Below are 13,839 nucleotides of genomic sequence, written 5' to 3'. Positions count from 1 at the left end.
TTGGAGAGTGAAAGCAATTACTAGAGAAGGTTATACGTGCATACATGTCTGTGTGCATTGGTGGGCATGCCTTATTATTATTACAATTTTTTTTTTTGGCTTGTAAAATCCTTATCTACCTACTCTTTGGAGCTGGCTCAGATTCTGGATTGTTCAGCATTTTAAGAGCTGCTATTTTAATTATTCATAACAGTAATGTGGTTTCCCCCCCCTCTTAAACTGCCCGCCTCCTCTCCTAAAACAATGAATACCTTTTAGATCGGCGCCAGAATGGAGCAGAAGAATGTCAGAAGGATCAAAATCAACCTCTTGATTTGGGCGAACTCTTGACTGAAATCCAGTTCTTGAGAAAGCAGCTGGAGCAGAGCATCAAGTCCAACCAGATGTTGCACGAAAAAGTAGAAGAGCAGCTGCGTCTAGGAAAGGGGGAGAAGGGCTGCTTGGGACCAGCTGTGCAGATCAGCTACCTGTTTGGTCACGAGTCTCAACAACTTCCGACTGGGATCAAAGGTAAGGAGAAGAAGCATCCGTAAAGGAGAATATCTGTAGCTCAGGGCTGAAATGAGGGGTACTTGATGCTCTCCGGACTTGGTTGTTTTGGCCATCATCTCACATCAAAGCCACCAGTACTAGGGGCTGGGCAGGAGGTATAAATCCATCTTACAGATCCTGTGAAGTTTGGGGTGGTCGAGGCTCATGAAGTATCAACTATCCGACTTGTGAACCCAAGAAAAGCAGGCACTCTCCGGAACTTTAAAATCCCCAGAGCAAAACTTTATTGAGTACACCATTTTGGCACTGAAGAATTAAAACCAGCTCTGAAGTTTTCCCGTGCAATGCTACATACCTTGTTTTCCCGAAAATAAGACCCGACCGGAAAATAAGTCCTAGCATGATTTTTCAGGATGCTTGTAATATAAGCTCTACCCCCAAAATAATCCCCAGTTAAGATTGCCAACCAGATGGGTGCATTTAGTAACATATTTCCCCCAAAATAAGACCTAACCAGAAAATAAGCCCTAATGCGTCTTTTGGAGCAAAAATTAATATAAGACCCAGTCTTATTTTTGGGGAAACATGGTAATTAAACATTAGTTTCCACTTCTTTTCACTATCTTTTCTTCTGTGTACATTGAGAACATATGCACCATGTGATTGTCTGTCCAATCACACTTGGCCAATAAAAAATTCTATTCTATTCTTCCCACCCATAGTGATCACACTGTCCAATTATGAATCAGTCTTTTGTTTTGGCATCAATGAAGGTGATGGGTTGGGCAGGAGATACCACCCATATATCCATGCTAAAGATCCTGTGAGGTTTGGGAAAGCTGAGGCTCATGGAGTCTTTTACTATTTGAGTTGGGGCTGATTGGATTTGTGTATTTCCTCCAAAGGCTCGTTGGGGTTATTTCACGTCACGTAGGAGCTTCATGAAGCCTTTGATCTGTAGGTGGGAAGTCGTCCCATCCTCTTGTAACTTGTCCTCATCTTCTTATCTTCTCCAAACTATATTTAGCTCGAGGAAATTGGTGATGGAGCTGCCTTCCAGCACCAGACAGTTTTCTTCATCTCTCCCAAAAGCGGAGTGGAGAACTCAACAAGTCCATGCAAGGTGGTTAGATGTTTTGTGGAAACAAACTTGAGAGGGATTGAGTTCACGTACTCTTTATTCTTCCCTTGGTCCTTCAGAATTTTGAGAGTGACTCCTTAGATTGGATTCTTTGGAAGGAGATATCTCAGAAACCTCCATGTCTACCTCTATCTCTGTTCTGACCTAGGCTTCCCCAGCAGCACGAAGTTGAGTCCTTCCCGATAAATCCCTTTTATTTAATTTACAGTGAATTCCTTTCCAGCAAAGTCTTTCTTCTCCCACAGTCTTTCAAGATAGTTCACAATTACTGACCTTTATCAGACTTGGAGAGTGGCCAGACCAATATCTTTCAGACACCAAGAATACAGGAATGAATTAATTGTCTCCTGCAAACTCCTTTCCCCTTCGCTCCTCTTTATTCCCTCTGGGAGGGACCATTCACCGTCCACCTGTGGCTTTACTCCTGAGTCGACCCTTGTTCCTTACCTGTTCCCTTCTCCTGGCAGCTCTGCGCATGCACATATTGGGAACCGGATCCAGCTGTTCATCTGCCTCACTGATGTCTGACTCCGAAGGCAGCAGACAGCTATCAGATGGCCCTGGCCCCCTCTCTGCCTCCGATGCAGAGCCCTCGTCAGAACCTTCCCCAGACTCCAGGACTGGCTCATGTTCCTCCCCAATCTCCTCACTGTTCCAATCTGCTGCCAGATCCGCTGGCCCCTGGCGGGCCACAACAGTCTCTTCCCAAAGAATCCAATCTAAGGAGCCATTCTCAAAATCCTGCAGGACCAAAGTGGTGGCAGAGAAGCCTAGCTTGTAGCCTTGAAAGACCAAATGGTTAAACCCGGTCTCTGTAAACTTTCTCTTGACTGAATAGCTTGTTTTAAGATTTGGTTGCACATCGCTTGGAAATGATCAATATGTACTTTGGATGGTCTGTGAATGAATCAGTAGAATTTATGTGGTGCCCAGGGGGAGCATTCTTCCTACTCCCCCTCCATCCCACCCTCCTCCACAGCTGTTAAATCAAAGTTTCTAGCCACTTAAACCTTAGGGGAAGACAGAAGCATCCGTATGCCATACAAATTTGAATGGGAAAGGGAACATCTACTGCCACAGAACATAATGGATGACCCTTAGCTTACCGAATAAATATTCCCACTTTGACAGTGGGCTTCATCAGGTACTTTTGACCTTGTTGAGCCGAGCTGGGAAAATATATATATATATATCTAGATGAATCAAGACATCTTAAAACAATGCAAAAATAGGCGTGTGTGTCTCAGAGCTATTTAACTCCCAAGGGGATTAGGAAATAAGGAGAAAGGTTGATGCGCCTTTGGTCTCTGTAATGCAGCTGGCCAGGTTGAACTTCTTGTTCACCTGAAGGCAGAACAAGAAGCAGGGATGGAAATTAATCAAGAAGAGAAGCAACCTAGAACTAAGGAGAAATTTCCTGACAGGGAGAACAATTAATCAGTGGAACAACTTGCCTCCAGAAGTTATAAATGCTCCAACACTGGACGTTTTTAAGAAGATGTTGAGTAACCATTTGTCTGAAGTGGTGTAGGGTTTCCTGCCTAAGCAGGGGGTTGGACTAGAAGACCTCCAAGGTCCCTTCCAACTCTGTTCTTCTATTCTACTCTACTCTACTCTACACTCTACTCTACTCTCCAAAGCACCTGAGGGCAGGACAAGAAGCAATGGGTGGAAACTAATCAAGGAGAGAAACAACCTAGAACTAAGGAGAAATTTCCTGACAGAACAATTAATCAGTGGAACGACTTGCCTCCAGAAGTTGTGAATGCTCCAACACCGGAAGTTTTTAAGAAGATGTTGGATAACCATTTGTCTGAAGTGGTGTACGGTTTCCTGCCTAAGCAGGGGGTTGGACTAGAAGATCTCCAAGGTCCCTTCCAACTCTGTTATTCTATTCTATTCTATTCTATTCTATTCTATTCTATTCTATTCTATTCTATTCTACTCTACTCTACTCTACTCTACTCTACTCTATTCCTATTCTATTCTATTCTATTCTATTCTATTCTATTCTATTCTATTCTATTCTATTCTAAAGAGGCAGCTTCATCGTTTGATAGTTTATGAAGAACGGTGCCAGGAATTGGATGGGTCTAGTTTAAGAAACAGAAGGACCAGGGGTGACAGGATAGCATCTTCCAATATTTGAGGGGCTGCCACAAAGAAGAGGGAGTCAAGCTATTCTCCAAAGCACCAGAAGGCAGGACAAGAAGCAACGGATGGAAACTAAGCAAGGAGAGAAGCAACTTAGAACTGAGAAACTTCCTGATAGTGAGAACAAATAATCAGTGGAACAACTTGGCTTCAGAAGTTGTGGATGCTCCAGTACTGGAGGTTTTTCAGAAGAGATTCGACAACCATTTGTTTGAAATGGTATAGGGTCTCCTGCTTGTGCAGGGATCTGGACTAGAAGACCTCCAAGGTCCCTTCCAACTCTGTTATTCTGTTATTTTGAATTCAAGGGAATAGATAAGAAAAAGGGGGCAATCTAGAAGACCTCCAACGTCTTTTCCAACTGTTCGTTATTCCGTTAATTTCATCCAGTTCTTTAGAAGCAGAGGAGTTCTATTGTTTTCCACTGTAGAGAAGGAGTAGAGAAAATTTATGGGTCGTGGGTTTACTAGGAATGAGTCTTCACTTCTCCATAGAGGAGGACTTTGGGAGTGTCACCTGTACGTGTCAATCAGACGGTCAGTAACTAACCCAACATCATCTTCTGTACCTCCGCTGGCAGAGTTGAGTTTCAGCACCTTGGACAGCCCTTCCCATTGCAACCTGTTGACCAGCAAGGAGCTCTGCTCCGTCCCTAGTCACTGCGTCTGGGCAGACAAGAACGGTCAACATATCCTTGGCTTGATTGAAGATTACAACTGTCTCCGGAAGCAGATCACGGAAGGGCGGAAGCGACTGGCTAAACTGGAGCTTCATCTAAAAGACGCGGAAGGTCTGGATTCTGCACTGACAGTAAGTGGGTGGGATTATTATGGAACCACAGACTTCTAGAAGAGTCGAGGATGGAGTGTTAAGGCACCAGGGGTCCATGTGATATTTTTTTCCCCCATAATTGAGAGGAAGGGTAAAATAAGCTGCCCTTCGTCTAGTTCCGTGATGGTGAACCTACGGCAGGCGTGGCAGAGGTGGTATGCAGAGCCCTCTCTATGGGCATGCGCGCCGTCGCCAGCTGCTATTCTGGTTTTCGGCGCGCATGTCAGCTGGTCTTTACGAGTGCCGGAAAATGGCCTTAAAATGCAAAAGCAGGCCGTTTTGGGGGGCCTTTTTCCAGCCGTTTTTCTGGGTGTTTTCAGGTCATTTTCTATGCTTTTTTCAGGCTGTTTTCTGGGCATTTTTCTGGACATTTTCAGGTCATTTTCTTCACTGTTTCCAGGCCGTTTTTCTGGGTGTTTTCAAGTCATTTTCTATGCTTTTTTTCAGGCTGTTTTCTGGCCATTTTCCAGACTGTTTTTCTGGGCATTTTCAGGTCATTTTCTACACTGTTTTCTGGCTGTTTTCAAGCCATTTTCCAGGCCATTTTCTGTTTTCAATCCTCTTTCAAAGGGACTCGCATTCAAAACCAGAAAGTTTCTAGTTACCATCGGAGAAAGCTCCCCACCCCAAAATCTGACCTTGGTTCTGGAATTTCTCAGTCATCCAGGTCATGGTTGTCCTAAAAGGTGCTTTATTATTTTTTTTTTTACAAGAGGCAACTGGACTCTCTGTTTTTTCTTCGAAGACCGTTCGCTTCTCATCCAAGAAGTAGCATATTCTCCTTCTCCTCCTCCTCCTCCTCCTCCTCCTCTCTTCTCCTCCTCCCCATCCTCCTCTTCTTCCTCCTGCTCCTTCTTCTTCTCCTCATCCCCCTATTCTCTTCTCCTCCTCCTCCTCCTCCCACTCCTTCCTCCTCCTCCTTCTCTGAAGAAGCTTCTTAGATGAGAAGCACAACTTCTTCAAAGAAAAACCAGAAAGTCCAGTTGCCTCTTGAAAAAAAAAGCACCTTTGGGTTGACCATGGTTAGTTTCTCCCCATTTCACGTTCTCTATTGCCCATTTCTCACTTTAGAAATTCTTTCCATTTTCTCTCCCTGCCTCTCTCTCTCTCTCTCTCTCTCTCTTTTCTCTCTCTCTCTTTCTCTCTATCTGTCTGTCTGTCTCTGTCTCTCTTTTTCTTTCTCTCTTTCTCTCTGTCTGTCTGTCTCTCTTTCTTTCTCTGTCTCTCTCTCTGTCTCTCTCTTTCTCTCTGTTTCTCTCTCTCTCTCTGTCTCTCTCTCATCTATCTGCCAAAGAACACATTTTGCCTCTGCTCCGGATAGCTCGCTCACCGTTAAATGGAACCATTTAAGGGGGTCTGCTAAGGGAGGAACATCTATATTGCCCAAAGTGACGTCCGGAGTCATTTGACTTTCAAATGACCAGACGTGGAATGCAAAACAGGAGAGGAAGGGAGTGTGTTTTCCCACCGAGCTCAGTAAATGTAACCCATTATTAATTACCGTTATTGATTAGGCTGCATTCCTGCTCCTCCGACAGCCCCCCACCCCCCTTTACCCGGTCTTGAATAATAATACATAATTTCGCTACCTTTTTAAATGGAATAAATTAGTTTTGCCTGACTCGCAATATTCACGCTCATCAGCCCTCCCCGAACTGTAGCAAATTGGATTTGGGCCGTTAATTCATACTGACTTTTCCTTCCCACCCACCCACCCACCCATCCCACAGGATAATATATATATATATATTTCTCATCTTTTCCCTCCCTTTCCCTCCCCCCCCCTTCTCCAGGTTCCTCTGAACAGTTTGTCTGCCACCTTCAAGGCGGTCCAGCAGAACCTGGAAGAAGCTGGCCGCCTCCTGAACCTCCTCTGGAGGGTCTCCTTGCCAATGAAAGTGGTCCACGCTGCTGCTTACTCACTTCAGGTTAGGATCCCGGCGGGCAAGGAGGAAGGAAGGGAGGGAGGGAGACATTTCAAGCATTCAAAAAGCTAGAGCAGTGGTTCTCAACCTGTGGGTCGGGACCCCGTTGGGGGTCAAATGACGATTTGCCAGGGGTCGCCTAAGACCATCGGAAATATGGGAAGTATACTTGCGAGTCAAAGAATCGCGCTCCAACGGTTGACTCCACAAGCCAGCTGCAGGCTCTTCAAATCGCTAGCCGAATTCGGCTTCAGGCCTGATCAATTAAAAAAGAGAGAAATCTTTGCTCTGATGTCTCCCTCTCAAGCCAGCTGCAATCACTCCCAATCGCTAGCCTAATCTGGCTTCAGGCGCCATAACCTTAATAGGGGAGGAGTCTCCGCTTTAATGCCTCCGTCCTCAAGGCAATCGCAAGCAGTTCAGATCGCTAGCCAATACGGCTTCAGGCGCGATAAATTCAAATAATTTTACGGTTGGGGGTCGCCACATCGTGGGGAATCGTATTAAAGGGGTCGCAGCACTATAAAGGTTGAGAACCACTGAGCTAGAGAGAGGGTACCACGATAGAGACCTGCCAAGAGAGCCTCTGTCTCCCCTCCTCACTCTGCTGGAAGTCTTCCCTTTGAAGATAACCCTGGATAATTCTCGGCCAATAGAAGGAAGCCTTTCTTGACTACGGTTTGCTGCCACCCGATGGAACGCTGGCCAGTTGTGAAGGGTTTGCAAGGGAGGGAGGGACCATTTCCATAAGCAGGGGTGTCAAACTCGATTTCATTGAGGGCCGCATCAGGGTTGTGTCCAGGGGAGGGCTGCTGGGGCGTTCGCAGGGGTTCGGGAGAACCTCTAGCTAAGATTCTGTGCAATTCGGAGAACCCCCAAATCCTCACTCTTGGCTGGCCCTGCCCACCCCGCCCCTTCCAGCAGTCTTCACGCGGCCCATTTTGGATGCAGGCAAGTGCAGGGAGGCTCGAGGAGTGCGAAAAATGGGCCTACCGGAAGTTTGGGAAGGCCGGAAACGGAGCCTGCAGAAGCTGTTTTCGCCCCCCTGGAGGCTCAAGGAAAGCCTCCAGAGCCCAGGGAGGGCAAAAATGCCCCCCTTCCCCCTGCCTTGGTGCAGGAGGCTGACTAAGCCACACCCACTCAGCCGCCGGGCAGAGAACCCCTTGCTAAACTTTTTGAAGCCCACCCCTGATTGTGTTTGACCTCAGGCGGCCCGGGTGGCCATGGCCACAGTGGGCATGGCCAGCTCCACATCACTTCGTGCCGGGGGCGCCTGTGGTGGCCCGAGCATCCTGCCAGCGAAAACGGGGCTCCCCAGTTCCATTCTCAGCTGCAACGGCCTTCTGCAACCCTCTGCCAGCGAAAACAAAGCTCGACCCAGTCCCCCTGAGCTCCATTTTATGCTGGCAAGAGGCCCCACGAGCTGGTCCTTTGCTGTTTCCAGGGTAGCCCCTTTGACACCCCTGTTACATCTTTGGCAACATGCTGGGCAGAAGCTCTTTGGTTCAACCCAACCGACCATGTGTCTACGGAGGTTCTCCGTCATCCAGGTCATGATTGTTCCAAAGGTGCTTTTTTTCAAGAGGCAGCCGGACGTCCTTGTTTTTTCTTTGAAGACGCTTCGCTTCTCCTCCGAGAAGCTTCTTCAGCTCTGACTGGGATGGTGGGGAATGGAAGGATTGATACCCCCTGCAGACAGCTGGTCATTTGCATCCTTGAGGCCACCTAGAGGTTTGTGGCGTGAAACAGATAAACCTTCTTGAGAAAAAGCATTGTCATCTTCGGCCATAGTTGCCTCTACCCATCCTTTGGGAAGCCCACACCCGTCATGCGAAGGAAAGCTAACTGTCCTCCTTGCTCTGCAGGATGAAAGTCTGAAGTCCGAGGTCTACAAACTCCGTCGGAAAGTGACCGAACAGGAGAAGAAGCTCTACAGCATGGCCAAGCGCTTGTATTCCACCAACCAACTCAAAGAAAACATGGAGAGGGTCATCATAGATCAGTGTGAGTGGGGAAGTCTTCCATCTTCTCTGCTCTTTTGTCCTCCTTTTGAGGTTCACGGTGACCTCAGAAGGCTGAAACAGACCAACCCTTGGTCTGACCCAATGCCATTCACTTTCCTTTTTTTGAACCCTACTTTCCTCCCCGCTACACCAGCTCCAAGCTAGATCTCAGTTGGGGAACAAGTAGGAAGTTGACTAGCCGTAAGAGTTGTTTAGTGTGAACATCTCTTTGAGATAATGTCCAGTAGGGAATCGTGAGACCTGTCTGGAATACTTTTAACAGAATTGATGAGTTGGAATAACAACAACAACAACAACAACAACAACAACAACAACAATAATAATAATAATAATAATAATAATAATAATAATAATAAGGTGGCCTATAAAACCCTGTTCAGAATGGTCCGGTTGTTTGTAGCCCGCCCATAAAGAAACCCGATGGGTCTTATAGGCCAGTCCAAGACCTCAGGATAATCAATGACATGACAGTGACCATCCATCCTTCTGTCCCTAACCCTTACACACTTCTCAGCCTTATTTTTATTTATTTTTTATTTATTTATTTTATTTTATTTTATTTATTTATTTACATTTATATCCCGCCCTTCTCCGAAGACTCAGGGCAGCTTACAGTGTATAAGGCAATAGTCTCATTCTATTTGTATATTTTACAAAGTCAACTTATTGCCCCCCCAACAATCTGGGTCCTCATTTTACCTACCTTATAAAGGATGGAAGGCTGAGTCAACCTCGGGCCGGGCTTGAACCTGCAGTAATTGCAGGCTGCTGTGTTCTAATAACAGGCTTCTAACAGCCTGAGCTATTACGGCCCTTACTTATCCCACCAAATCCGTTATAGATTTGAAGGATGCGTTCTTCATGATCGCAGTACACCCCATTAGTCAGCCACTGTTCGCTTTTGAATGGGAGAACCCAACTACAGGAACCAAAATGCAATACACATGGACATGTTTACCCCAAGGGTTCAAAAATTTGAAGGCGTTGGCAGCCATAGCCGAGTTGTTGCAGGATTGTAATAAGTTAACTAAAATAAGTTAATATTTTAATTTTTATACCGCCCTTCTCCCGAAGGACTCAGGGCGGTGAACAGCCAAGTAAAATAATACAATATATTACAATAAAAACTATTTTAAAAAACGTATTCCATATGGCCTAAATTGAAATATAAAATACATAATATAAAAATAAACCCCATTTAAAACGAATTAAAAACCCCTAGGTACCTTGGAGGGACCTTGGTACCTTGGAGGAACCTTGAAGGCCTTCTAGTCCAACCCTCTGCTCAAGCAGGAGACCCTATGCCATTCCAGGCAAATGGCTGCCCAATCTCTTCATGGAAACCTCCAGTAATGGAGCAATCGCAACTTCTGGAGTCAAGCCATTCCACTGATTAATTGTCATTGTCTGGGAATCTGAGACATGTCTGTGGGTCTCTTTGGAGTATTTTAACGGAATTGCTAAGTAAGAGAGTTGGAAGGGACCTTGGAGGTCTTCTAGCCCAACCTTCTTCTAGCCCACCCTATGCCATTCCAGACAAATGTAAAAAAAGATGTGGAGACTCTAGAAAAAGTGCAGTGAAGAGCAACAAAGATGATTAGGGGACTGGAGGCTAAAACATATGAAGAACGGTTGCAGGAAATGGGTATGTCTAGTTTGATGAAAAGAAGGACTGATAGCAGTGTTCCAGTATCTAAGGGGCTGCCCCAAAGAAGAGGGAGTCAAGCTATTCTCCAAAGCACCTGAGGGCAGGACAAGAAGCAATGGATAGAAACTTATCAAGGAGAGAAGCAACTTAGAACTAAGGAGAAATTTCCTGACAGTGAGAACAATGAATCAGTGGAACAACTTGCCTCCAGAAGTCATGAATGCTCCAACACTGGAGGTTTTTAAGAAGAGGTTGGATCACCATTTGTCTGAAGTGGTGTAGGGTTTCCTGCCTAAGCAGGGGGTTGGACTAGAAGACCTCCAAGGTCCCTTCCAACTCTGTTATTCTATTCTAATGGCCCAATCTCTTCTTGAAAACCTCCAGTGATGGAGCACCTACAACTTCTAGAGGCAAACTGTCCCAGGGGTTAATTGTTCTCACTGTCAGGAAATTTCTCCTTATTCCACGGCTTTTAACTTCCAAGCCACGTTTGTCTTAGCTTACTGGTAGTCCTCGGCTTACAACCACAACTGAGCATGGAATTCCAGTCATAAATCATTGCAGTCCTAAGTCAAGGCACCACATGACCAGGCCCGATTTTTTCAACCATTTTGTTTAACGGTGGTTCTTAAGCCGCCACCCCACAGTTGTAAGTCCAAATCTGCTCTCCCAAATGGGCATATTTTTTGGGGGGGGGGACATTAAACACCCGGTCGTAAGTCGAAGCCTGCCACCGGAAGCCATGGGAAAATGTTCCTTCTCAAGCCGAACCGTCTCTCTTTCTCTTTGCAGTGGCGTTAACGCACAATGTTTTAAAAAAGGCCAGAGGAAACCTTGAAGTAAGTAGAAACATTCACCCCTATCCTCCGGTCTCTTTTCCTGCTTTCTTTTCCGTAAGTCGTGTGGACTAGGGAATCATCCACCTTGCAAAAACAAAACAAAACAAAACCCGATAATTGGGATCTGGAGAACTGATTAGCAACTCCCGTCTTGGAGAAGGGACTTCAGATAACCCTTAACGTTCAACCGATCACTGGGCTTCGGTCAGTGGGTGAAATGTAAAATTTGTTATTACTGGTTCTGTGGGCGTGGCTTGGGGGTGGGAGGTAATGTGATTGGGTGGGCATGGCCAACTTTTTTTTTTTTTTACTTTTAAAAGCATTTAAGAGAATAGAATAGAATAAGGAATAAGAATAGAATAGAATAGAATAGAATAGAATAGAATAGGGAATAAAAATAGAATTAGAATAGAATATGGAAGGTAGAATAGAATAAGGAATAAGAATAGAATAGAATAGAATAGGGAATAAGAATAGAAATAGAATAGAATAGAATAGAATAGGGAATAAGAATAGAATTAGAATAGAATATGGAAGGTAGAATAGAATAAGGAATAAGAATAGAATAGAATAGGGAATAAGAATAGAAATAGAATAGAATAGAACATGGAAGGGAGAATAGAATAGAATAGAATAGGGAATAAGAATAGAATTAGAATATGGAAGGTAGAATAGAATAAGGAATAAGAATAGAATAGAATAGAATAGAATAGGGAATAAGAATAGGAATAGAATAGAATAGAATAGAATATGGAAGGGAGAATAGAATAGAATAGAATAGGGAAGGTAGAATAGAATAAGGAATAAGAATAGAGAATAGAATAGGAATACGAATAAACTAGGAATATAATAGAGCTGGACGGGACCTTGGAGGTCTTCTAGTCCAGCCCTCTGCTCAAGCAGCAGGATACCATTTCAGATAAGTGACTCCAGTCTTTTCTTAAAAACTTCCAGTGAGTTTTCTGAAGTCCGAGATGGGCAGCTAAGTCTTTTCCCCTGTCTTGCTAGATTTTCTAGGTGCAGGGAATTTTTTCTACACGGGGGAACCTGCTAGCATACAGTCAGAAACCCCACAACAGGGGAGAGAAAGAGGTTATTTTGCTGTCGCTGTGATAGCCCCATTCATGCCAAAAAAAAACCCTTTTGTTTTATTCCCCAGGTTCAGCCATCAGACAGCAAAGCCACCCCTTCCAGCCTCATCAAGAAGAGGGTTTAAGCGAAGGCTCCGGGGGGCCGACAATAAAGACCCATTTTCCTTTGCCCAGCCGGTGCTTTTGAATACTTCTTTCCCTCCAAGGCCTTAACATTCCTTACATTTCCACCCTTTTACTCCGGCTTTTTCTACCCCGGATGTCTTCTGGATAACCAGATTTGCAACGCTCTCTCTTGGTCCCGAGGATGATAAATTTGGGTACCGATAATTTCTTCTTCTTCTCCAGCTTTCCCTGGCTGGGCCAAACTCGGTGCTTTGGCTTTGCTTCTGCGAAAAGGGTGGCACTTTTACATGTCAGTGGCATGAAGATGGACCGGCTGCCGAGAATGTCAGCGAAGGCCGAGTTAATGTAGGCGGGTGGAGTTTTTGGCGTGTGGGAAGCTCGGAGGTGGGCACGCAGATACCCGTGTGCTTCAAGGTCTCGGCTAAAAATGACTACCGTGTTTTTCGGACTATAAGACGCACCTAAATTTAGAAGAGGAAAACAACAACAGCAAAAGTTTTTGGCCTGCCTTTTTTCGGCCTTTTTCTAGTCTTTTTTTTTTTGGCCTGTTTCTGCAATGATTTAGGACTTTTTTCGGCTCATTTTGGGGGCTTTTTTCAGCCTGTTTCAATGCTTTTTTGGGGGACGTTTTCTGGGCTTTTTTGGGGCTGTTTTTGAGGCTTTTTTTCAGACTGGTTTTTTTTTAAAGGCTGAAAAAAGCCCCAACAATGGGCTGAAAAAACCCTCAAAATCAGGCTGAAAAAAGGCCTGAAAATGGGGTGAAAATGGGCTAAAAAGCCTCAAAAATGGGCTGAAAAAACCCTTAAAAACAGGCTGAAAAAAAGCCACAAAAATGGGCTGAAAAAACCCTTCAAACAGGCTGAAAAAAGGCCTGAAAATGGGGTGAAAAATGGGCTAAAAAGCCTCAAAAATGGGCTGAAAAAAGCCCCAAAAATGGGTCAAAAAGCCTCAAAAAAAGGCTGAAAAAAGGCCTGAAAATGGGGTGAAAATGGCTGAAAAAGCCTCAAAACGGCCCCAAAAGTTTCAAAACAGGCCAAAAAGCTCAAAAATGGGCCAAAAATCCTCAAAAAGCCCCAAAAGGGCTGAAAAATGGGCTGAAAAATGGGGTGAAACCTCAAAATCAGGCTGAAAAAGGCCTGAAAATGGGGTGAAAAATGGGCTAAAAAGCCTCAAAAATGGGCTGAAAAAACCCTTAAAAACAGGCTGAAAAAAAGCCTCAAAAATGGGCTGAAAAAACCCTTCAAACAGGCTGAAAAAAGGCCTGAAAATGGGGTGAAAAATGGGCTAAAAAGCCTCAAAAATGGGCTGAAAAAAGCCCCAAAAATGGGTCAAAAAGCCTCAAAAAAAGGCTGAAAAAAGGCCTGAAAATGGGGTGAAAAATGGGCTGAAAAAAGCCTCAAAAACGGCCCCAAAAAAGTTTCGAAAACAGGCCAAAAAAAGCTTCGAAAATGGGCCAAAAAATCCTCAAAAAAAGCCCCCAAAAAGGGCTGAAAAAATGGGGTGAAAACCTCAAAAATGGCCCCAAAAAAGCTTCAAAAACAGGCCAAAAAAGGCCTGAAAAAGGCCAA

At 44.8% G+C, this 13,839-nt stretch overlaps 1 protein-coding gene across 3 annotated transcripts in view; it reads left to right on the top strand.

The window, feature by feature from the left end:
- Nucleotides 1–12,313, top strand: part of CDK5RAP2 (CDK5 regulatory subunit associated protein 2) — a 106,933-nt gene extending 94,620 nt beyond the window's left edge. For all 3 annotated transcript variants that reach the window (XM_058159129.1, XM_058159128.1, XM_058159127.1), the window contains 6 exons: nt 259–510; nt 4,368–4,597; nt 6,412–6,546; nt 8,409–8,547; nt 11,008–11,054; nt 12,214–12,313. In XM_058159129.1, coding sequence (XP_058015112.1) covers nt 259–510; nt 4,368–4,597; nt 6,412–6,546; nt 8,409–8,547; nt 11,008–11,054; nt 12,214–12,270 — 860 coding nt within the window. In that variant the 3' untranslated portion in view covers nt 12,271–12,313. The remainder of the gene's footprint in view (nt 1–258; nt 511–4,367; nt 4,598–6,411; nt 6,547–8,408; nt 8,548–11,007; nt 11,055–12,213) is intronic.
- The last annotated feature ends 1,526 nt before the right edge of the window (nt 12,314–13,839 follow it).

The sequence above is a fragment of the Ahaetulla prasina genome, chromosome 16, assembly GCF_028640845.1.
Source record: "Ahaetulla prasina isolate Xishuangbanna chromosome 16, ASM2864084v1, whole genome shotgun sequence".
Lineage (NCBI taxonomy): Eukaryota > Metazoa > Chordata > Lepidosauria > Squamata > Colubridae > Ahaetulla > Ahaetulla prasina.
This window is presented reverse-complemented; position numbering and strand designations above follow the sequence as displayed.